Source organism: Poecile atricapillus, chromosome 2 (genome assembly GCF_030490865.1).
Source record: "Poecile atricapillus isolate bPoeAtr1 chromosome 2, bPoeAtr1.hap1, whole genome shotgun sequence".
NCBI lineage: Eukaryota > Metazoa > Chordata > Aves > Passeriformes > Paridae > Poecile > Poecile atricapillus.
The window spans coordinates 64,513,969-64,534,972 of record NC_081250.1 but is presented as its reverse complement, the minus strand read 5'-3'; the positions used below and the strand labels follow the sequence as shown (position 1 = coordinate 64,534,972).

The window sequence follows — 21,004 nt, the reverse complement described above, 5'->3', positions numbered from 1 at the left end:
GTGGGCCATGGGCGGCTGTCAGGTGGAGGGGAGAGTGCGGGAGATGACTCAGCATGGATGGGCTTGGGAATGGGTTTGTGAAAGCTAAAATATTGCAAAACCAAAATTCTTTTCCATGCTTGAATTATATTAATTGAGATGGTTTGAAATAAAGTGGTGCCAACTTGAAGCAGCTTGCAAGTTTAAAAGTTTGCATTGTTTAAAGGAAATACAGAAGGGTCAGTGATCAGGTGTGCTTCTTACTAGAAGTGAAGTATTTGTATCAGCAAACAAGAGAATGTGGATTCATCAGTCTAAAAGTTTGCAGTCTGGGTGAGATGCAGCCATAAAAATGCATGGTAAAACCACATGGGTTTACCTTAATCACTAAAGTTTAGCAGTATTTTAATTTTCTTGTGTATAAATGTCGTCTTAGTTATTTGGGTTGAGTATCAAGTTTGCTGAAAATACTTTTAGCTGCAAGCTGCTGTTGAAAGTAGAAATGCTCCTCTTGCTGTTTGATCACTGTGGTTATGATGGAGTTGGTGAGCAGCAGTCACTGTCGTGTTTTGGTGGTTACACTGAGGTCACTCCCAGCTAGGCTTGGCTGAGCATTTTTGGTAATGTTGTAAGTATACTCCAGCTTTGCAGTGGCAAACTTACTGTAATTCTCTGGTGATCTCCTTTTGGGTGGTAGTTTCTTAGAATAGCTTTAGTTATTGTTGGAACAGTGGCAAGTTTAAAGGGTATTGCATGCATGTAATGGTATTTCATCTCAAGCAAAACAAAGGATGTCAGTTTCTAAAGCAACCAGAATTATTTTTAACTCTTTCCTCAGTTCTTTAAAACAAACTCAGAGTGATTCATCAGGATCCTGTCTCAGAGTGGCTCCTGCAAAGTGTTTTTGAGGGAGAATAACAAGGAGTCCAGTGGATAATTTTGCAAGAACCAGCTGTGGATCATGGTATTTTGTTTTGTGGATTTTTTAATCTTTAGGCAGTGCAATTAGAAGCTGGGTGGTGTTCTGAAAGTCACATTTGATCTTCATCGAGAGTGTTATCTGTTTGTCCTTACCTAGGGTGTGTTCTTCTTAGTAAAGAAAGTGCTGAGATTTCCCAGCGTACAGATTCAGTATTCCAGGACAAAAGCCCGGGAATATCTCATTGTGTTTAAAAGTGTTTCTCAAACGGAATTGATCAATGAATTCATTTGCAGTGGGAAAGCTAAATCTCAAACACATATATTTTAAACATCTGCCTGAAAGCAGGGAGGAAATGGGAGCTAAGATAAATTGATAACACAAGATGGGTAAGAAGTTCAACTCCTAAGACCTACAGCTTGGCATAGAAGAGTAACAAAGCTTAAGTTTGGTCTTCTATTTCACTAATGCTCAGTTTGACCTTCCCGGTATCATTTATCATATAATATACCCTTATTTCAAATATTCCTCACCTCTCTATAAGTTACAGTGCTGTAAACTTTTAGACTCTTGTCACTGGGAAACATCTGCAGGTTTGTAAGTATTTGTGTTGCTCTTTGAACTTTTTTTATTTCCGATATAGTTGTATTGTCTGTATTTTTCCTGAAGCAGCCTAATATTTTATCTGCAAAGACTGATCCTTCCTACAAAGAATTTAAAAAAAATAAACCAGCAAAGTGCCCAGGAATGACATTTTTGTGTTATGTGGTTATTTTCAGAGAGTCATCAAGACCTGCAGGTCAGTTCTTCAGCACCACAGACCAAAAGGTCATAAATTGAATGTTATGAGTAGTTTAAAAAGATACAGGGATTTGACCTATTTCTTTCTTTATGTATTTCAGTGCTTTGATTGTGGTTTTTTACCTTAGCATTCTTGTTGTGATACAGCATTCCAGGTACAAACACTTTCCTATAGTCCAGAATTTAGGCTGCTAATGTCCTGGTTGGGCTGCATTGCTCCAGCTGTCCTGTAAGGAGGTGACTCGCAAGGTGCCATATGACAGCCTATAGTTTAGCTGGGAATTAAGCCAGGAAATTAAACTATTTGCATGCTCAGAACTGTATCCTGGTAATAATTTAAAAACCCTGTCTGTTTGCCCATATTCAAATCCTAATTTTTCAAGGGGTATTTAATGAGTGCCACTGGGGTTGTCCCTGCTTTTGTGCTAAATTTGGAGTGATAATTTCCAAATCTTTTGTTTACTGTAACACTTTCCGATCTTTTGTTTACTGTAGTGAGATTATGAAATTTGAGCCACCAAAGTCTTGAAGATCTACTAGGAGTGTTAAAATTTTATCCTATTTGATAATTGGTAATTAAGATCAGATTCTGTTACTGAATCCTGGCTTGTGTTGTTAATGAATACTGGTTGACTATTTGATTTGAATAAAGGATAATTTCTGGAAGTTCTTAAAAATAAAATTGCCTAAGTTTAATATGGTTGGAAGTAATTACTAAAATGGTTAAATGAAAACTGAAGTATTTAAACACCTAAACCATAAACTTGATATGAACGGAAAGGGTGTGGGGTGTGTTGTTGACTCTGGGATGTGGTTGGCTGATTTATTCTTTTATTTCTTTCTCTGAAAGTATTCTGTGCTGAAGATTTATTCTATAGCATGAAACTAAAAGGCAAATACTTGACAATGTATAAGAAGTTGGTTAGTCTTGTCTCAGGATTAACCCAAGATTATTCAGTTTGTATTTATGAATTGTAGCTACAGAAAATAAGCTGTACAGAAGGACTGCCAAAGATATGAAAGCATCAGGTCATTTGCTGTATTTATTTTAATTAAATTTAGTCACTGATAAAATATTGTCCAGTGTTTTGTTAAAGGGAAGAGAAATGGGAAATCATGAGTTCAGTATTTTCCTACTTGCCTTTATTTCTCTTAAGTAGATTCCTAAACATATGAACTGATCTATCATTTTCTCAGGAAAAAGGAAGTGAAAGAAGAAAATCATTTCAGTGCATCATTTCTACAGTGTAGCCACTTTTTATATGCCTTGTATTGTACTTCAAAATTTTCTTTTTTTTCCTGTACTGTCTTTTTTGCTGCCTTGTTCTGCTGTGTCCTTTCCTTCTCTCATCAGTTTCCACACGGAGTAAACTATTTCTGTTCTTGAGAACCATAAAGAAAGAGAGGAAAATGAGGTCTCCCTGAAGTCAGAGCCATCAGGAGCCTTGACCTACTGCAGTTCACATGGGCAATAACAGATCTGTGCATTTGCTGAATGCCCATGACTCAGGGCCCTAAATATCAGCACCAGGTGAATCTGGTGGTAGTTGATGGGAGGAACTTGATCTTCCTGATATGATTCAAGCTGAGGAGGGGTTGGCAAGTGAAAAAACCTGAGAGATGCTGAGGAGCCTTTCTTCTGGGCTAGAAATTCCAGTCATTCCAACAGTTTTGTGTGATGATTTGTAACAATGAACAAAGTGAATTTGGAGATGATATAAGTGGAGAAGAGTAAGTCTTGGGAAGCAATATTTGTTCTTGGGAAGGCCATCTCTATGATTTCTTACCTTCGTGGAAATGTTCAAGGTGTAAGCTTTAGTGAGAAGTTGGCCAAGCCTTTTCCCTCTACACAACTCCAGGTGCTCAGGCCCGGGATGCTCGGTGGTTTTACTAGTCACTGTGAACCTCCCCAGAGAAGAGAAATCAGAGAGCAAGAGAGGTCATCCAGTTGGCCTTGTTCTCTGTCCTCCTTCCCTTCTTTGGCATGTGAAGTTTCCAGTGTTAGTTTTCTTCCTATTAACTGTGCATAATTTTTGTCTCAGTTAGCCTTTCTCTGTAAGGAAATGTGGAAACTTCAAGCAGGAATTTATTTTAGCTGAGCTGTTGAAAAAAAAAAAAGAAAAAAATATTTCTGAAAATAGGTACAGCATTCAAAACTGAAATAAACAGATTTGAGTATATGTAGTGGTAGGGAGAACATGCCCTTCAAAATTTGAATAGTTCAGGAAATTTGGGGCTGTTTCTTAAATCATTAATTTTAGTGCTAGCAAGAAAATGTCTGAACAAACTTATTAAAAACAAAACCAAAAAGCAGTTTCAGGACATTTTACTGGGTTTTCATTTTCATTGTTTTAGTCAAGTGTCACATTCTGATAATCTCTTCTCCCACCCACCATATTTTCCAGAAGTCATTGTTCCAACAAAACACAAAGATCTTACTGTAAATTACGTAATAGAGTTGGATGTAATTCTTTCTACTCTGTTATGGCAGGGGGCTGACTAATGTAAAATCTATATGTTCAAGGCCAAAAAGAAAAATTTCCTTGAGGACTTGAAATCCTTGGATGCTCACTTTGGCACATGGTTGATGAAGTCAGCTCCCTCCCGTTGAATTGTTCATTTCCAAATTTAGGATCAGAATGGTGTGTGCAGCAGCTTGCTGTGGCTTTCCTCCCCCATGTTCCTCACCGCCCCCTCATCTTCAATCAGACAGCACAAAATTGAGCGTGAATTCTAAATAAAACAGAGAAAAAAAACACTTGGGTGATGTTCACATTGCAGAGTGCCATCATTCTGTAGGTGTTTAAGATGTAGCTCATTAATTATCTTCCTAAGCTTGCAAGTACAGAAGGAAAATTTCACCACTGAGCCCAGAAAATGAAGGGAAGAAGGCTGGATTTTGGAGTGGTGTATATTTTACTGGTTGGATTTTTTTTTAAAAAGAATTCATAGTAGTTTGCTGTTCCATAGCAATAGGAGCTGTACTACTTATGGGATGACATGTGAATCGATCTATAAAATTGTTCATATTTCAAAACACTTCATAGCATATTAATAATACACTTAACTATCTGCATACTGCCAAATTTGTTTTCTGTTCTTTATTTACTGAACAAAACCTTCACAGCTACTTGTAATAACTAGGGTTTTTTTGTATAAAAGTCAATGAGCTAAATTTGCAGTGTTAATGTTCTGGGATATATTTTTTTCAAGAGCTGATTTCTTATCCAAAGGTATCTTGGAGATAATTAAAAAAAGAATGCCAGATACTCCAGCCTCCTTTTATTTCCGGGGAGAGAATATATTATCTTTTGGGGTGGGGAGAGAAACAACATTTCAGGGCTTTTTCTTCAGTTTTGATGCTAATTACCATCTAGGGCAAATATTTGAAAAACTCCCAGCCCTCCTCAAAGAGAGAGAAATAAAAACAGTTTTGGTTGGGACTCTGCTTTGGAGGATTGATTAAAGATTTCACTATTCTATTCCCTTTCTGTATAAATTCAGTTCTTTGTCTCTGCTCTTTTTTACTGGATTTGTATGATCTGAGCAATTTTGACTTCTTGCAGTGGTCAGGGACAAGGTCCAGCCTACCCTCTTGGCTCCAGCTGAAGCAGGCACAGAGGAGGAAAGAGACAGACCTGGATGTGCTGGAGACAGGTTTTAACCAGTACTTTGGGACCAGCACAATCCTGCTCCAAACAGAAATCTTCTTGGAGAAGAGAAGCAGAGGGGAGCTTGAAAATGCCTTGTGTGGTTTGTAGGGTAAGCAGGTTGTTGCTTAAAGCCAAGCACAGCCTCAGCAGGCTGGTGTATGGTTGTGACCAGAAATTATCTCTTCATAGTAATGTGAACTGTCCTTTCAGTACCAAACATCTCCCTTGCATGCCTGATTTCCTCACTGAAAGCCTGCATATTGGTCCCCTCCTTCCCCAAGTCATTCCTTGGGGTGTGTCTGGGAAAACTTGGATGATGTAGGGTAATCACCACACAGCTAACTTGCTCTGCTTAGGGTCTGCCTAAACCCAGGTAGGGCATGATTAGTTTCAGGAGAGATGGTTTATCCTCATTCCTGCCATCTTTGTCAGGAATACCACATGGGTTGGAAAAGACAGGTGCTCACTGGGATGTTCTAGACCTAGTTTTTGACTCAGGTCTTTAAGGAAGTTGGGAGCAGGTAGAGGAAAACAGTGAAATGAGGTATTGGCTTCATATGTATATTTATCACCACCAATTTATAATTTGCCCAGAGAAAAGAACATGAACTCCCTAGAACTGTTTGGTTTGTAAGCCTCTTAAAGTGGCTAAGCTCCTGTTCGTGGCTGCAACAAACTGTTAACATGAAAAATGTCATATCTTTGTGCCTTTGCTAAAGTTTTGTGTTTCAGGTACACCTAGTTCTACATCAGCATGTATTGACTAGATTTTCAAAGGTGTTTTTCATTTTATGAATCCAATGTTTTTTCACTTTAAAGCTCCAGCTAGTAACATTTCATTTGGCATGTAAAAGGGCAAAAATTGAAAATTACTATGGAAAAATAAGCTTACAAAGTCTATAGAGTAAGGTCTAGTATAGCAAGTGAATTGTGGATTTTTAGGGTTTTTTTTTTTGTTTTTAACGCTAAGACTTATTCATGTCATTATGACAGTTCATATGTTAGACTGACATTAAGACTAAGTTCTTGGAAAAAACAGGTAAGCAAAACATGAGATACCTTAGTCAAGTTAATGAAAAACTGTGACTTTGCGTTTAATGTTTATTCACGCTAAAAGAGTGATTTTGAATTTGAAGGTGTGATTTTGCAGCCCTGTTGGAAGGGGATTTACTGAACAGCATAAAAAGGCAGCTGTCCTTCAGTGTGGAAAAGCCCCAGGCTGTGTGTTAGAGTTGGTCCAATTATTGTGGTATTACATGAAGGTGCTCCAGCACAGGCAGGAGCTGGTGAGGGAGGAGTGGGCAGGGTGGCTAGAGGTGGTGACCCAGAGGCGCTTTGTACTTTGGGCTGTACACAGTGAAGGGGTGACAGTGTTTGGGCTGGATTTTAAAGTTTGGAAATAAGGGCAAGGTTTTAAAGAAGAGACAGTATCAAGTGTACTCCCCCAACATACCCCAGCAGAAAAATCCCTTATGTGTAAATTAACTGAGGCTGATATTTACACATTTTGCAGTCAATACCTGCTCCTTAGCAGACAAACATTGTCTGCTGTTTTACAGTTAATAGAAATGTGCCACTGTCAATTCCTGTTTGCCTGAGTGATCCAGAAAAAGAGCAGGAATAGAGAAGTGACACTGTTGCTGATTTGATGGAAGTTATCAAGGGAGGTGAAGATGAAGATGCAAATGAAATTGAAAAGGATTTCAAAATGACATTAGGTTGCTGTGCAACCAAATTGCAAAAATGACAAATGAAATTCAGTGCAGATAAATGTGAAGCGATGTCCACAGGAAAATTATTCAAACTTTTCATTTAAATTGAGTTGCTTGCTAACATTTGGACATGAGATCTGGGGGTCATGTATTAGTGTGGCAAAGTCAACTGTATACTCTCCACTATCAAAAAGCAAATAAAGCATTAGGAATATTTATGGCAGTAGTACAGAAAAACATATCTGTCGTTGTAGCATCTGTGCTGTGCCTTCATCTCTAACAGTGGGATCAATTCTGATGTCTTCCTTCTAATTGTCTTTCCCTTCTTCACCCCCAAAGAGGATAAAATAAAAATAAGATAAAACTGCAAAAGCTGCAGAGGTCTTATGTCTGTTGAACAGCTTTTGTGTAAGAAATGACTTAAGTAAGATGAGGCCATTTGGAGTTTGAAGAAAGATGTGAAAAGCTTACATGGATTCAGTATGAAAAGCTGCCATGGATTCAGTTGATACTGTGAGAAAGTAATGTAGGAATAATCTGTGAGACCCATGATGAAGTTCAAGGACAGCTCCTGGGACTCACTTGGTAGCTGCCTGGTTTCAGAATCTGCAACTTACTCTTCTGGTTTTCCCTCAACTTATGCTGTCAGCTGCTGTTGGAGGCAAGATGTTGGGCTGGACTTTTGGGCTTGACTTGTGGGCTGTTGATTCATTTTGGTTTTTTGTTAGTCATCAAAAACTTCCTGTTTTCTTAGCACTACCATTTATTGTTCGTCTTAATATCAGGTAATTATAAGAATTTCAGTATCCAAAGTCCTACTAAAGATCTCATATTTAAAACTATTTCTACAGACACTTTAGAATTTCAGTAAAGAGATAGTTTTTAGGGTATATGCTAAGCTGAAGAAAATTAATCTCTGCTTAAACAGGGTTGCTGGTGCTGTAGGTTCCTCGTGTTGAATGCATCTATTTACCTGATGTCTGCCTTGTAAATTCAGTAGTGTTTGAGGAAGTCCAGAAATAGAAGAAGAAATTACAGAGAAGTTTGACCCCTCAGAGAACTTGCAGAGAGCCTCTACACTTGTCTCAGGTGATGAAACACCAACTCTTGGTGCTGTTCTACCTGCTGAACCAGTTTTGTGCCTTTTTGTGTTGGGCAATCCCTCCCTCACCAGCCATGCAGCTGAGAACAAGTGCTTTTGGAGTACCAGAAGGATGCATGGAAACCTTTTCCCCTGTTTGGCTGGGGAGTGGCTGGCTCCACTATTTGGTGCTTTGGTTTAGGATATGTATTTGAGAAAATACAGAATTCAACTAAATCTTTTGGGGTCCACAAATTATTATTTTGACCTGTTTCCAGCTGTCAGCTTGGTTTGTTGCTTTTTTTAAAATGCTTTCAGTTATTTCACTGGCATTTATTTAATTTCTGTGTCAGACTTAAATTATATATATATATATAAAAAATTGAAAACAACACCTTTTTCCAATCTGGGGACAACAGATCATAGGCCAGTAAACCTGCTAAGGGAGGGAACGTGTCTTGGTGCAGAAGGTACAAAGGTGCTCCTAGCTGCAGCTTGGAGAAGGTGGTGAACTAGAGCAACTCATGGCTTAATATTTTAAATTCTAACACTGATACTGGGTTAGGTATAGAAAAGACACCCAGAAAGCCAAAACCGAGCCTGGAAACAGTGAATACCCTAGAGGTAGTTAAGTAATTATTATGCAGATTTTAGTGATAATAATCACTCTGTCCTAGGTAGGCAGCTGAAATTTGGCAGCGGGGCAGAACAATGCCGTAGGATCAGCATAGCGATGGGGTAATTATTGTGCTAGATGGCTAATTAGGAGCGATGCAAATGGAATGCAATCAGTACTTGTGTTTGTTATTCGGTACCGGAGGGAGACAATGTGTAAAGGAATTATCTCTGGCGACTCTGCGGGGTGCTCTCAGAAACGCACACAGGATGCAGGATCACCTGTCTTTGTGGGGCAGGTGGAAAAGGAACTAGCCCTGGCAAGTGCCACCATTGCGTGTTGGCTTACGAAGGGTGAGGAGGTGCCAGGCAGGAGGTATTTCTGAAGATACTTCACCTACACTTCGGAAATTTTATGCTTGGCAGCTACTGTGCCTCTCTTCACAGGCGCCTCGCTGTTTGCTATATCCTTCTGTAAGGTGACAATCATCCAAAAACTCTCTTCCTGCCCACCCCCTCCTGTGCTCAGTTTTTAATGAGTTTAAAAGCCTCATAATAAAAATTCAAATCATGTAAACAAACAAACAAATGCAAGATTGAAAGTTCCCCAGTCACAAATAAATGACACAGGGACAGAGTTTGGGTTCATATGTAAAGTGCTTATGTAATTTATGCACATACACCTTGCCAACCTCATCAGGAGCCCTTACCATATCTGAGTAATATTATGTGATGGCAAGGATAAAGCCATTATATATTTAATTTATATACAGCCTTTGCATTGACTGTTGTATTGTATATACAGTACAGCAGTGATCAGTATCATTGCTGATACAAATTTAAACTGGAGATTATAGATTGTATTTTCAAATATACAAGCCTCTTTTTTTCTTAAAATAAAGAAAAATAAAAGGAGGATTTTCATTTTCTGTTTTCAACTGGATTATATAAAGTATCTGTCATGAGTTCTTAATTTTTAAATGCAAATAATTATATATGGCAGGGAGTATGATGAGCATTCAAAGTTGACATTAAAATGAAAATGCATCAAATTTTTCTGAAAAACTGATCAAACAGGTCATTAGTCAAGGTTATAATGACTAGTGGAGCGTTTTAAATTGTTTAAAATCTCATTTTAGATGTTTAAAAAAGTAGTTTATGGTTCTTAATAGGATGACTGCTGCTGCATCACCCTATTAGTTGTTAAGACTTTCGAATTTACTTAATTTTTAAGAGGTCTTTTTTCCTCTCTTACAGCTGTACAAACAGTCTTTAGACACAACAGTACTGGACAAACTTGAGATTTAATCTGTTTTTCCTTGCATATTTGATAGGCTCAGGACATCCGTGCTATTAGTTAGCAGGCTCAGCATTTGGCAACTCACTAAGCCGTGGTGCTGTGATTCTCTAAGCCCCAACTGGAAAGGAGAAACCACAAAACAAACCATACGCCACAAAGTGTCAAGTTCCCACAGTATGAAATTACAAAGTTGAAGAGACTGCCTTTCCTCATCTGATCTCTTCCTTTTATTCTTGAGTGTTCCTCATTATACTGGAAGAAGGAAATGTTTGGGGACAGAAGAATGGTTTCTAATTAAAAGTAGATTTAAATCTGAGTGAGAAGAGTGCCTCGTCCAGTGGCTTTCCTGAAATGCCCTCTTCCGGCTGTCTGCCAGCTTTGAAGGTGTTCGCTTTGTGGCAGGAGGGTGGTGGTGGAAACTTGGGGCCATCAAAGGCATCCTCAGCTGCCTGTGTCTGCCAGCCCGTGCACCCTTGGGTGCAGGGCCCCCTTCTTCAGCACAGAGGGACGGTGCTGCCATGCCCGGGGTGCAGTGGGGACCCCGGCTTGGCTGGTTGGGTTTCAGGTTTGGAAGCTCTCGTGCAGTGTGGGGACGTGCAGGGGCCTGCCGAGCCTCCGTGCTCCCTGAGGAGCAGCAAGAGGCAGCATCCCACCGGCTGTGCTGCCTCCCAATTAACTTAATGGGCTCCTTGTACAGACAAGACTCTGGGGTTTTGGGTTAGGATTTTTTTTTTCTTTTCCTTTTTTCTTTTTTTTTTTTTTTTTTTTTTTTTAATTAGCTGTTTAAAGGAAGTCTTGGGATTCATCTCAGTTAACCAAAACACATTAGGACTACGGCATTCTTGTTTTAGCAGGTTGTAAAGAGCCTTTCCTCCTCCTAGCAAAAGGGAAAGACAAGCATCACAGCCCCCTTGCAGTAGAGCGTGGGTGCTTCTGCGTGCTCCCCAGTCCCAAGTGGGTACCCACAGCTGCAGGCAGGGTGCCTTGGGATTAAACACTGCCTCTTGTGCCAAGGGAACCTGCCATCTGGGAAATGCTCCAAGCTTGCATCATCTCTGCGTCGTTCCTTGGCTTCATGTGGTTTCCCTTCCTGCCCTGCCTGCAGCGTATGGGCACTGCTGCTTGGATCATCTCTCTTCCCTCTGGGGCAGGTGTGAAACGTCTCACATGGGATGTGGGGCTGGGCTCAGGTCCACCGTGTCAAGTCTGAGTCCTGGAGATGTTCAGGGCCAGGCTAGATGGGGCTTTGAGTGGTCTAGTGAAACTTGTCCTTGCCCGTGGCTGGGGGACTGGAATTAAATGATCTCTAAGGGCTCTTTTTAACCCAAACCATTCTATGATTCAGATGTGCTGCTCTGCACCACCTGTCTGGTGCTCAGGGTATTTTTAAAATTTGTTTGAAAGCATTTACTATTAAATAAATTAAACAGGCACGCTTTTATTCAATGAAATGTGAAACACTTTGTTACTTGCACTTGGGTTTCAATAGTCTGAAGATGGAGACTTCCATGCAAGGACTTGGCCTCTTTTCACTTGCTCTCTGAATTTAAGTAGTGGTGGAAAATGCAGCATTTTGTACTTTCATCAGTGTTTCTCTTAAGCTATGCACACCCCTCTCCCCCCCAAATAAAAACACACTGACAATTGTTTTCAGTAATGCTGCCCAGTGCGTACAGACTGATTGCTTTAATGTACTTCAGCTGAAGAATATTTTGTCACTTTGATTTTCTTTTTGCCCCTGATCTAGATGATCAATGCAAGAAAAAATAATTGAAGTGACATCTTTCTTTGTGTCCATCTTAAAACCAATGCAAAGTGATTTTCTAAATTACTTTTCAAATGTCTTCTGGTGCAGTAAGGTAAGAGAGAGTGCAATTTATGAGAAAGCAAGAAGAAAATCTGCTGCCATCTGAAGCTGTTTTGAAGGAGGTATTTTTAGGATGACTCAGGCCTAAGGCCTGAGAATTGTTCTTGTCTGTAACTGAAGGGAAAAAATATGCTGATATTTTTCTTCCAGTTGTTTTGGTTAAATATTTGAAGATATAACTCCAGTGTATCCAGGCAAGATATAAGCTTGTATTTTTAAAAGTTTTGATGTCATAGCCTGTGTTCAGCATCCAAAATGGTCTAAATCTGCTACTTTTCATTTACCTGTAAATAGAATATCTATGTTTAAGAAACCAAACACAACAGAACACTTCTTATTGTTTTAGAGCAGCAATTGTATATCTTAAACAGGAAGCCAAAAAATTCCCGTATTTACATCGATACAGACACATTCAAATACGTGCAATGAAAAATACTCGGGTTTGGGTATTTCACAAAAGCTTAACGAACTTTTCACACCAGCCACTCCCCTGTAAGCTTTCCTGGAGGCTTAAACGTAGGTCTTCCTCAGTGACTTCATTCCTCTGCGTGTTGTCATTGTATGGGGCGGGGTGACTTGCTCAACAGAACAAAGTCATCTCATTATGCTGCTCTGCGGACACTTGTGAGCAGGGGAAAAGAAAACAAACAAAAAAAAAGAGAGATGAAAAAAAATCCAAAACCCCCCAAACAAACACCCAACTAGAAAATATATTGTGCTCTAACTTAAATTGCTGTCAGAAGTTACTGGTTTTCTATTTTGCTAACCTCACGCTTTTAAGTATTTCTGCTTTCACTGCTGGAATTCCTAAACCTTTATTTTCCTTAACTCACCATATAAGTGAGACCTTTAAAATATTTCTGAAAATTTGTAATGCATATCTAATACATAGTATACCAGACATATTCAAGGTTTTATACATTAATGGGATAATATATTTAAAAAAAAAAACTGTAAATTGCATTTTGTTTGTGAATTAATTAAAGTCTGTGAGGTTATATCTTTCATTGAAAACCAAAAATAGAGACTGTAAAGCTGTTGAAAAATCTGGTTTATTTTTTCATTTAAAACCTCACCACAGCACCACCATATCTAATTCAGACTGTTGGTATCCTTGTAATGATCTATCACAGCAGGAGCTGTGTAAAACAAGAAGCATATTTTACTGCATGCCAGTCTCCTTCCTTGCATTCCTAAAAAGCACAGTTACATTATATATTTAAAACCTCAAGGAATTTGATGATATTTCCACACAGCAGATACCTGCTGGGAGAGCTGTGTTGGGGAATAACATGAAAAGGTTTTATGCTGGAGTAAGAAAAGCTGTTGTGCACATTTTGTCTCATTTTCTTTTACACATATGCTGGTATGTGTGTGTATACATAATATATATATATATATATATATAAACAAAACTATTACATGATGTTACTTTTGATTTGCATTTTTGTGGCATGCACCTGGCTGGGATAACCAAGAGCTGGCTCTCTGGCTCGTTGCATTGCTGTCATATGGAATCTCCATTCTCTACAGCCATGCATGTGATGATTTCCTCTTTCATTGCACCTCCATATTTTCCCCTCTAGTAAGTGCTTGGTGAGAAGTGTCCCATCTTCAGTGAGAGTGTGTCTGTCACTGTCATTTGCTTCTAGATGTGTGCTACTCCATGAGGCTGTCTGCTGAAGGTTGTGGCCATTAGGTTAGGTCTTACAGTGAAGTAGTGAGGATGTGTACTATTCTGGCACTTAGGAGAAATGTAGGGGGTGCCATACCTACCATGTATTAGAAATTTCCATTAGTTAAATGGCTTTCTCTTATCCTAGTAGAAGTAGGTGATATTCCAGTGATAAGGAAATGTTTCCTTTGTAAAATGTTCAGGTTAGACCGTATCACGCGTTTAATTCTGAAATAATATTAACCCAAACAATTATTGGGTTGGATAATATTATTTGCAATTAATAGAAGACTTCTTGGTTTTCAGTTCCTCCTGGGCTTTACAGATGATTTTTGTGTGGCGTATTTTTGCTTATAAAGCGTTTTCAGAGGTGTGTACCATTAAAGCACCTATAATATAATTATAACACAATGTAGTACATTGTCTGAAATAATTTCCCTTAAGATGTTTGACATACAGGTAATTTAATGGCACACAAGAGAAGGAGATGATGGATAATATAAATTTGATGTAGTTAGCAAGTTACTGCTGGCGTACGTGCGAGTTGGCAGAAGACCTGGGGAGGCTGCCTTTCAGTGTTGCTGGGGTACTTGGCTCTAAGCCTGCTCTTGCCACCTGCTCCACAGCCCTTAGGGATAACCCAGTTCTTCCCTCCAGCCTGAAACATAGCAGTTTGTCAGGCAGTTGCCTGTGTGGGATCTGTAGCTGTAAAATGCGTCAAGGCAAGGAGCAGCTGCTGCAGATTTTGTACCATGGTTTGGACATGCCTTGGTGCAATAGCCAGAGCAGGTAGGGTGTGATGCTGGCCATCAGGAGGATGTAGGCCCTAGCAAAACATTTAGACCCAAAGTGATGTCAAAACCTACGCCTCATTTACAGTCCAGATCACTGCTTTTGGTTTCCAGCAGCAACACCAAGATTTTTCAGTGTTCACAATGTTCAGAATTGTTCTGCACAGATATACTGCCATAGGTATGAAGAAATACACACAGCAAATGTAACTCCTTAGGGAAAATGTATTAGGGAGAGGCAGGAGGTGTAGGAGACTTTCTGGCTGTGTACCAAGCACCTGTTTACCTAGCTATTATTCCTGTTATCTGTGGTTCTTTGTTTGGGATTACAGTCTGACAAAGAAATGGTTGGGAATTACTGATAGGAACTGATTTGTTTATTTTAATTTTTTTTTTCCAGTAAGAGAGACAGAGTATTCAGTTAAGGAGATCAAAGCCTTTAATTTTTCTCACAATCTCACGTAGCATGATTCCAAAATACTTAAATAATTTTTCTTTAAAATGGAGGATGATGGTGAATTTAAATGCATATATTTCTTGTAGCATTTATGTGAAATATGCAGATAATTATTTTAATAATAAAACTACAGTTGTCTGTGTACTTAGGTGTAAATTTCGTTGACTAAACACTTACTCTGAGAGCAGAAACACCTTGTATATTGTGCATTAAATATATCTCTCATCATAGGGCAAGTGAGTTTGAAAGCCAAACTATAGGTTTGATTTCTTGTTGCCTTTTGGTAAAACCCTACAGCTTCATTTACATGGGTAATTTGTTGATATTTTTTTTTTCTGTCTGTTCATATATTTTATCAGCTATCCTGTAACTTTGTAATTGCTTAGTCCATCAACTTTCTGTAAAGCAACAGTCTGTGGAAAAACTGTGTAAGATTGCTAGGTGCATTTTTCTCTGATAGTATTAGTGGCACATGTATATAAAAGATGTTTTGTTTGTATTTCCTCTTATTTTTGTTGGAAATGATTATTTGCATCCCTTTCTGTGCAAAAAAAAATGTATTAACACATTTAGTATTTCAGCTGTAGTATTTAATCCAGGAAAGCATTAAATATTGGGTCTTCTGTCTTTAAAGTAAGCCTGCATAACTGGCTTGGTGAAGAGATAGTGAAGGATTGTGCTCTTTTTGAAAAGACTGTCTTTGTCTTCAGCAGCCAGTAAGTCAGTACAAAAGAAAATGTGATAAAATTTTCCTTTAAATATGTACGTATATTTCACTAACCCCAGGGGAAGCAGGAAGAAGTTTGGCTTTTAAAATTGCAGTGGTAGTCTTCTCATGAGAAGCTCTGGGAGTCTGCTCATTTAGCACCCTTGTGAGATATTCTGGTTCATTCTCTAGGACAATGTGCAATGGAGAAATTACTGAGCTTTAATGAGAAAGGAAGCCTGGTACTTGTTCTGAAAACCAGAAATGCAGAACCAGAGTGAGCTTGACAAAACTCAGTTTTAAAGCTGCAAGAATGGTTTGATTCAGTTATAATTATTTGGTTCTACTGAGGAAATAATCGAGAAACAATATCAGACTTCAACTGTGAACAAATGGTTCCAACATGCTTGAGTAATTCAGCTGATAAATAATAGAGAAGTCATCTAAACCCACTTATAAAGAATTGTTGAAGGAAGAGACATTTTTTGAAACCTTGTGTTGCATAGCAAGGTTGAGTAAAAGTCAGACTGAGTAAAGCCTCTATGCTTGTAAAGAAAGAGGTGAGGACTTTACAGAGCTGTCGTCCTCCTCCTGTGTATGGCAGCCGTGAAGTCTTTGTACCAATAGATACTGAGAGATTTAGGATTAATCCCGTTGCATTCTGTTCTTTCAATTTAGTTCAATAAAAACTGACCTCACCAGGGGAAAAGAACAAAAAAATAATACAAGGAAAAAAGGTTTTCACAGGTATTTTAGAAAATGATCTTTTACATCTGAAAGCCATGTTCCAAGCTCAGATCTTGGTCAGTCAGGCCATAGTTTGATGCTCAGAACATCAAGAGAGAGAGCTCAGCCTCTCCTAGTGCTGATGCTTCATACCAACACAACCTTTTATCCTGAACCCACTTAGAGGACTGTTTGCTACCAAAAGAAAATTGGTCTTGAATTTTTATTCATGCCAGTTGTGCCTTTTCTTGCTTCTTGCTCTGCATGTGCAAACAATCACACTTGCAGAACAAAGACCCCCACTTTTCCATGCGACCTTTTGTGCAATAGCAGGCAAAGCACAACTCTCCTTCCAACACCAGTGTATCTGAGGGGCAGCAAGTGAACTGCAAAGACAGACTGGAGTAAAGACTCAGGGCCTCCTTTTGCTCCTGCTCTGTGTGTGTGGAATTTCTGGCCGTTTCACCAGGAATAAGGTGGGGGCTACCACTCGCCCCCTGCTGCTCCCATGTGAGACTGTTGGCTCCATTGCTTCACTTAGCAAATCCTGTTTGCTGTTCTTCTTGCTATGTTTAATGCAACATTGCCTTGCTCTAACAGCATTTTTCAAAAATGTATTAAAATACTCTGTAATGTACCATAATACCTATTCCAAAGAGTCCCCTGACTGCACACATTATTATAGATGGTAGGAAGCTACAGTGGGATTAGCTGTTGACTGCAGATCCGATGCCAATGCTTTTCTTTCTGTGGTTCCGTGTAATTTAATATGTCAATAGCCTCCCTGGTAAAACATGATAAAATTTGATACGGTTGTATTACTCAAAATGTACCATATAGTTACATATGAATGATACCACTCCTAAATATAAGCAGATATTTCAAGACTGATTTCAGTAAATGACTAACTACAATCTTACCTTTTTGATATATGTATTTTAATAGTGATCTCTCTTTCTTGCAGACAAAATTGAAGAAGCACAAAAACAACTTAATGGAACAGAAGACCAACAGAGAGGTAATAACAACCCCCCAAAAATAAAATAGAAAATAAATAAAGTATTGTGATCCCAGAGGCTGGTCCAAAGCCTTCCTGTGTCAGTGAAAAGACTTGGCTGGGCTGGGTGCTGGATGAGGCTCCACCCATGTGTCTGCAGATCAAGGGCTGTGTCTGTAATGTCCCCCTTCAACTGAGACACAAAGGCTTTGTTTTAACCACTCAAGTAGCTGTCTTGACCTTGATGAGATTGCTGAAGCTATAGTGTCAGGGGCATGCATACTGCTGACCACAGGGTGCTAACTCTTGATTCAGTATGGGATTTACCTAATCATTAATAACCCTACTCAGTTTATGGTGAGCAATATGTGGTGATTTCAAACAGATGCTGAGGAAGGGGACTGATCATCACAGCTTATTTTAAGAAACAGACGACCTGTGGCAGATTTAATCTGTGTGTTAGATCTTAGAAAGCTGGTGTAAAGTCATTGCATTTCAAGAATAGCTGACTGCAGTGTTATGTGTTTGGTTGTGTGGTAAATCTCATCTGCATGCCACAGGGATGCCCAGATACAGAGTGGGGAGCCCAAACAGCTTTGCCAGGTTACTACTGGGCCCATCATGGGAGAGGCATGAGAGGTCATCTCCACAGATTAAAAGAGCACAAGGGCAGGAAGAAACCCAAATTAAGGACTCAGAGAAGGCGTGATCCTGCCCAGTCTCCCCTCAAGCCTGTGCCTGCAGAGCCCCAGCCCATGTCCAAGAGTGAAACTGTCACCATGCACAGTCAGGGAACAGCTCTGCTTTCACGTTTTGGACTAACAGTGTTGCCAGCTGGGTGTGTGGGACAGATTGGAGGATGCAGGGGAAAAGCTTTTGTGGATTCTGTAATGCTGTGTACCAGCATTTGGAGTGGAGCTGCAACCCTGAGGGCTGGGATATCCAGGCACAGCAGCTGAGGAGTCTGGGATCCAGGGGTGGCTACTGGGCAGACTGAGTTTCTGAGCCAAGCTGCTGGTGGGATCCACCGTGAATGCATAGATGTATTTCCATTAGTAGACTTTTGCCCTGTTTAGCCATATCAAGGAGAAGGATGAGGTAGGAATGCTCAGAGTGTCTGTCCAGGATCTGTATGTCCAGCCATATATATGTACATATGTATGGAGTACGTGTGTTTGCTCTGTGTGTATGTCCCCCTCGGGAAGACATTTTCAGCCTTGCTGCTGGTTGGACCTGGGGGCATGGAGCAGCAGCAGCTGCACTTCTCTTGGGCTGCTGGATTTGGCAGATGAGATGTTTCCTAGTATCTGGTGTCAGTGCTTTGGCTTTTTCTGGGTAGGCATTCACCTTTTTAGTGGTAGTGAGCTGCCCATCTAGCCTGTGACACATCTGTGAACAGTGTAGTAAATTCTTCATGTTCTGTCCTAGAAGGTTTATTATCTTTGAAAGCAATGAACTTCAAAACTTTTTGAAGATCAGAGAGCAGAAGACATACCCAGGTGGATCTCAACAGGGCCTCTCTGGCCCAGCATTTTGCCTCCAATGAAGGGAGTAGGATGTACTGTTTAAGGACACCACATAAGCTTGGCCACTTTCTTTGGCCTCTTCCTGTTATGAAGTCCACACACATTGAATTAGGGAAGCGTGCTTCATCTCTTTATTATCTAGACATTCATGGAGCCGTTATCTATGAGTACAGTTGATTAAATGCTGTTTGCACCCAACATTTTCTGGCAGCAAACTGCAGTAGTTCACTAGCAATGACATTAAAAATACATGATTTTATCTTTTCTCCTCAGTTTCCAATTTTTCTTCCATTTTTAACAGGTGTGCCCTAGCTCAAGCACTGTGAATCATTAAATAGCAGTTCTATACTCACCTTATACACTGCCTTCATGATTTTATAAATCTTGTCCATATTTTGCTCAGCTTTCTCCCCTCCAAACCTGTAGCTGGTCTCATATTTCAAGATGTTTAATATAAACTGTCTCATATGAGTACCAGGACTGTGATGTTGCTCTATATATTTATAAAAGGTGGAAGAGATAAAACATAACTGGTTAGATAGCAGACCTTCAAATGTTTGCAGAGACTTCTAAACACACCAGACCTTCTGTTAAATCTTTCTTACGTATTTCTGTTTAGTGTCTCATAGATACATGGTATTGCCATCCAAAGGTGAAAACATGGCACGCAAGGTATAGCTGTTCTTGTTGCTGTTGGTCTCACGAAAGTAATACTGCTCTGGATGATTTTTTGTGATGAACACGTTCAAGCTAAAGATGAGCTAACCTCTGCTTTCAGGCATTTGTTCTCACACGTGGCACAGTAACCACTTTGCATAGAGGAAGATAAATTCTCTAGGGTAAACTTAGCAATGTACTCTGGAAGGGGTGGAGTTACAAAGGTTTATGTGGTGGTAGCACTCAGCTTTCAAGCATCTCAGAATTAAAGAGAGATTTGACTTAATTTTTGGCTTCTAGCCTAAATTCTTGTGGCTGGAAATCGAAAAATAAAATGTTACATTGAAAACTGATATAGAAATAACTGAGGTAATAAAGTTACTCTTTTCAAATTAAAACCTCTATGGGGTTTTTTTAGTTTCTTACATGCCTGAATAGATCACATTCTTGGTAATATGAAGTAAACAAAATTATTTATTTGAAGCTTTAGACTCTGAAGGCTGCTGAAAAAAAAGAAAATACATGTTTTGAGCTAAACAAGTAAACAAAAATATGCACATATTCACATAAGTTATTGTAAATCACAATCCAGCCTATAGAGATTGGTGTGAAGTATGATTGTATATTTTTCCTCTTGGTTAATTTATTTTGGTTTTCAGTTCATCTAGATCACTTTGGATTTGTTTATTTCCTATCTGAAATTATTAAGAAATGTAATTTTGTGGAATTTATCATAAGTTAACTGCTGCTCTGTCAGAGGAGCTGTCAGTGGCACAATGTATTTGTGGGGAGGAGTTTTTCATAAATTTATTCACACTGAGTTTCTGCTGAGTAGCATTGTGCACTGATCAGTCATAACTTTATACATGTGTGGGATTTAAGTTGAATTTAATTGACTACAGAAATACACGTATTTAACACCTCATTTTGCCATTAGCTATAGTAATCCAATTAAGTGCAAATTGGAGTAGGACTCAAGCACAGATGAGACAGCAAATGAGCAGACATAGTTTTCAAGTTTGCACTTTGATTATTTAGTATAAAGTTGCAACTGCATTTTATTTTTTGAAGTGTTAGTCCACAAATTATTCAAGTAGCCTTGATTCAAATAACCACTTGAGACCAGAAACATGTTCATTAGGGGCTGTGCTCAGCTTCCTGCTTAGTGAGTGTGCAAGGGGACTAATTCTTATGTCTTTGAATTTTTTCTCTCCTGCCCAGTCGCCACTCTGAATTTTCAGAAGAAACTGTACTGCTTCTTATCTTTACTGCTGTCTCCCAATGCTTCTTTACACCCTGAGTGTGCCCCTGCTTTGGGGCTGAATTTTGACTTCTGACATGTACAGGGTTTAATTAGTGTGATAGAGTAGGTCTTGTTCCACATGGTGTTCTTTAAAATCTGGAAGGGATGATGAGCTTGAACAACACAAAATCTCTCCTTGAGAATGCAGTGAAAGTTTTCTGTGGTGTGGGACTCAGTGGATATTGTAGGCTGGAAAGCTTTCAGGTGAATGCAACTGCTGTATCTTTGATCTGCTAGTG

The 21,004-nt window shown here is 39.3% G+C and overlaps 1 protein-coding gene across 8 annotated transcripts in view; it reads left to right on the top strand.

The window, feature by feature from the left end:
- HIVEP1 (HIVEP zinc finger 1) overlaps positions 1–21,004 on the top strand; it is a 128,668-nt gene that overhangs the window by 51,842 nt on the left and 55,822 nt on the right. For all 8 annotated transcript variants that reach the window (XM_058833732.1, XM_058833731.1, XM_058833724.1 and 5 more), the window contains one exon: positions 17,247–17,300. In XM_058833732.1, the coding sequence (XP_058689715.1) occupies positions 17,247–17,300 (54 nt within the window). The remainder of the gene's footprint in view (positions 1–17,246; positions 17,301–21,004) is intronic.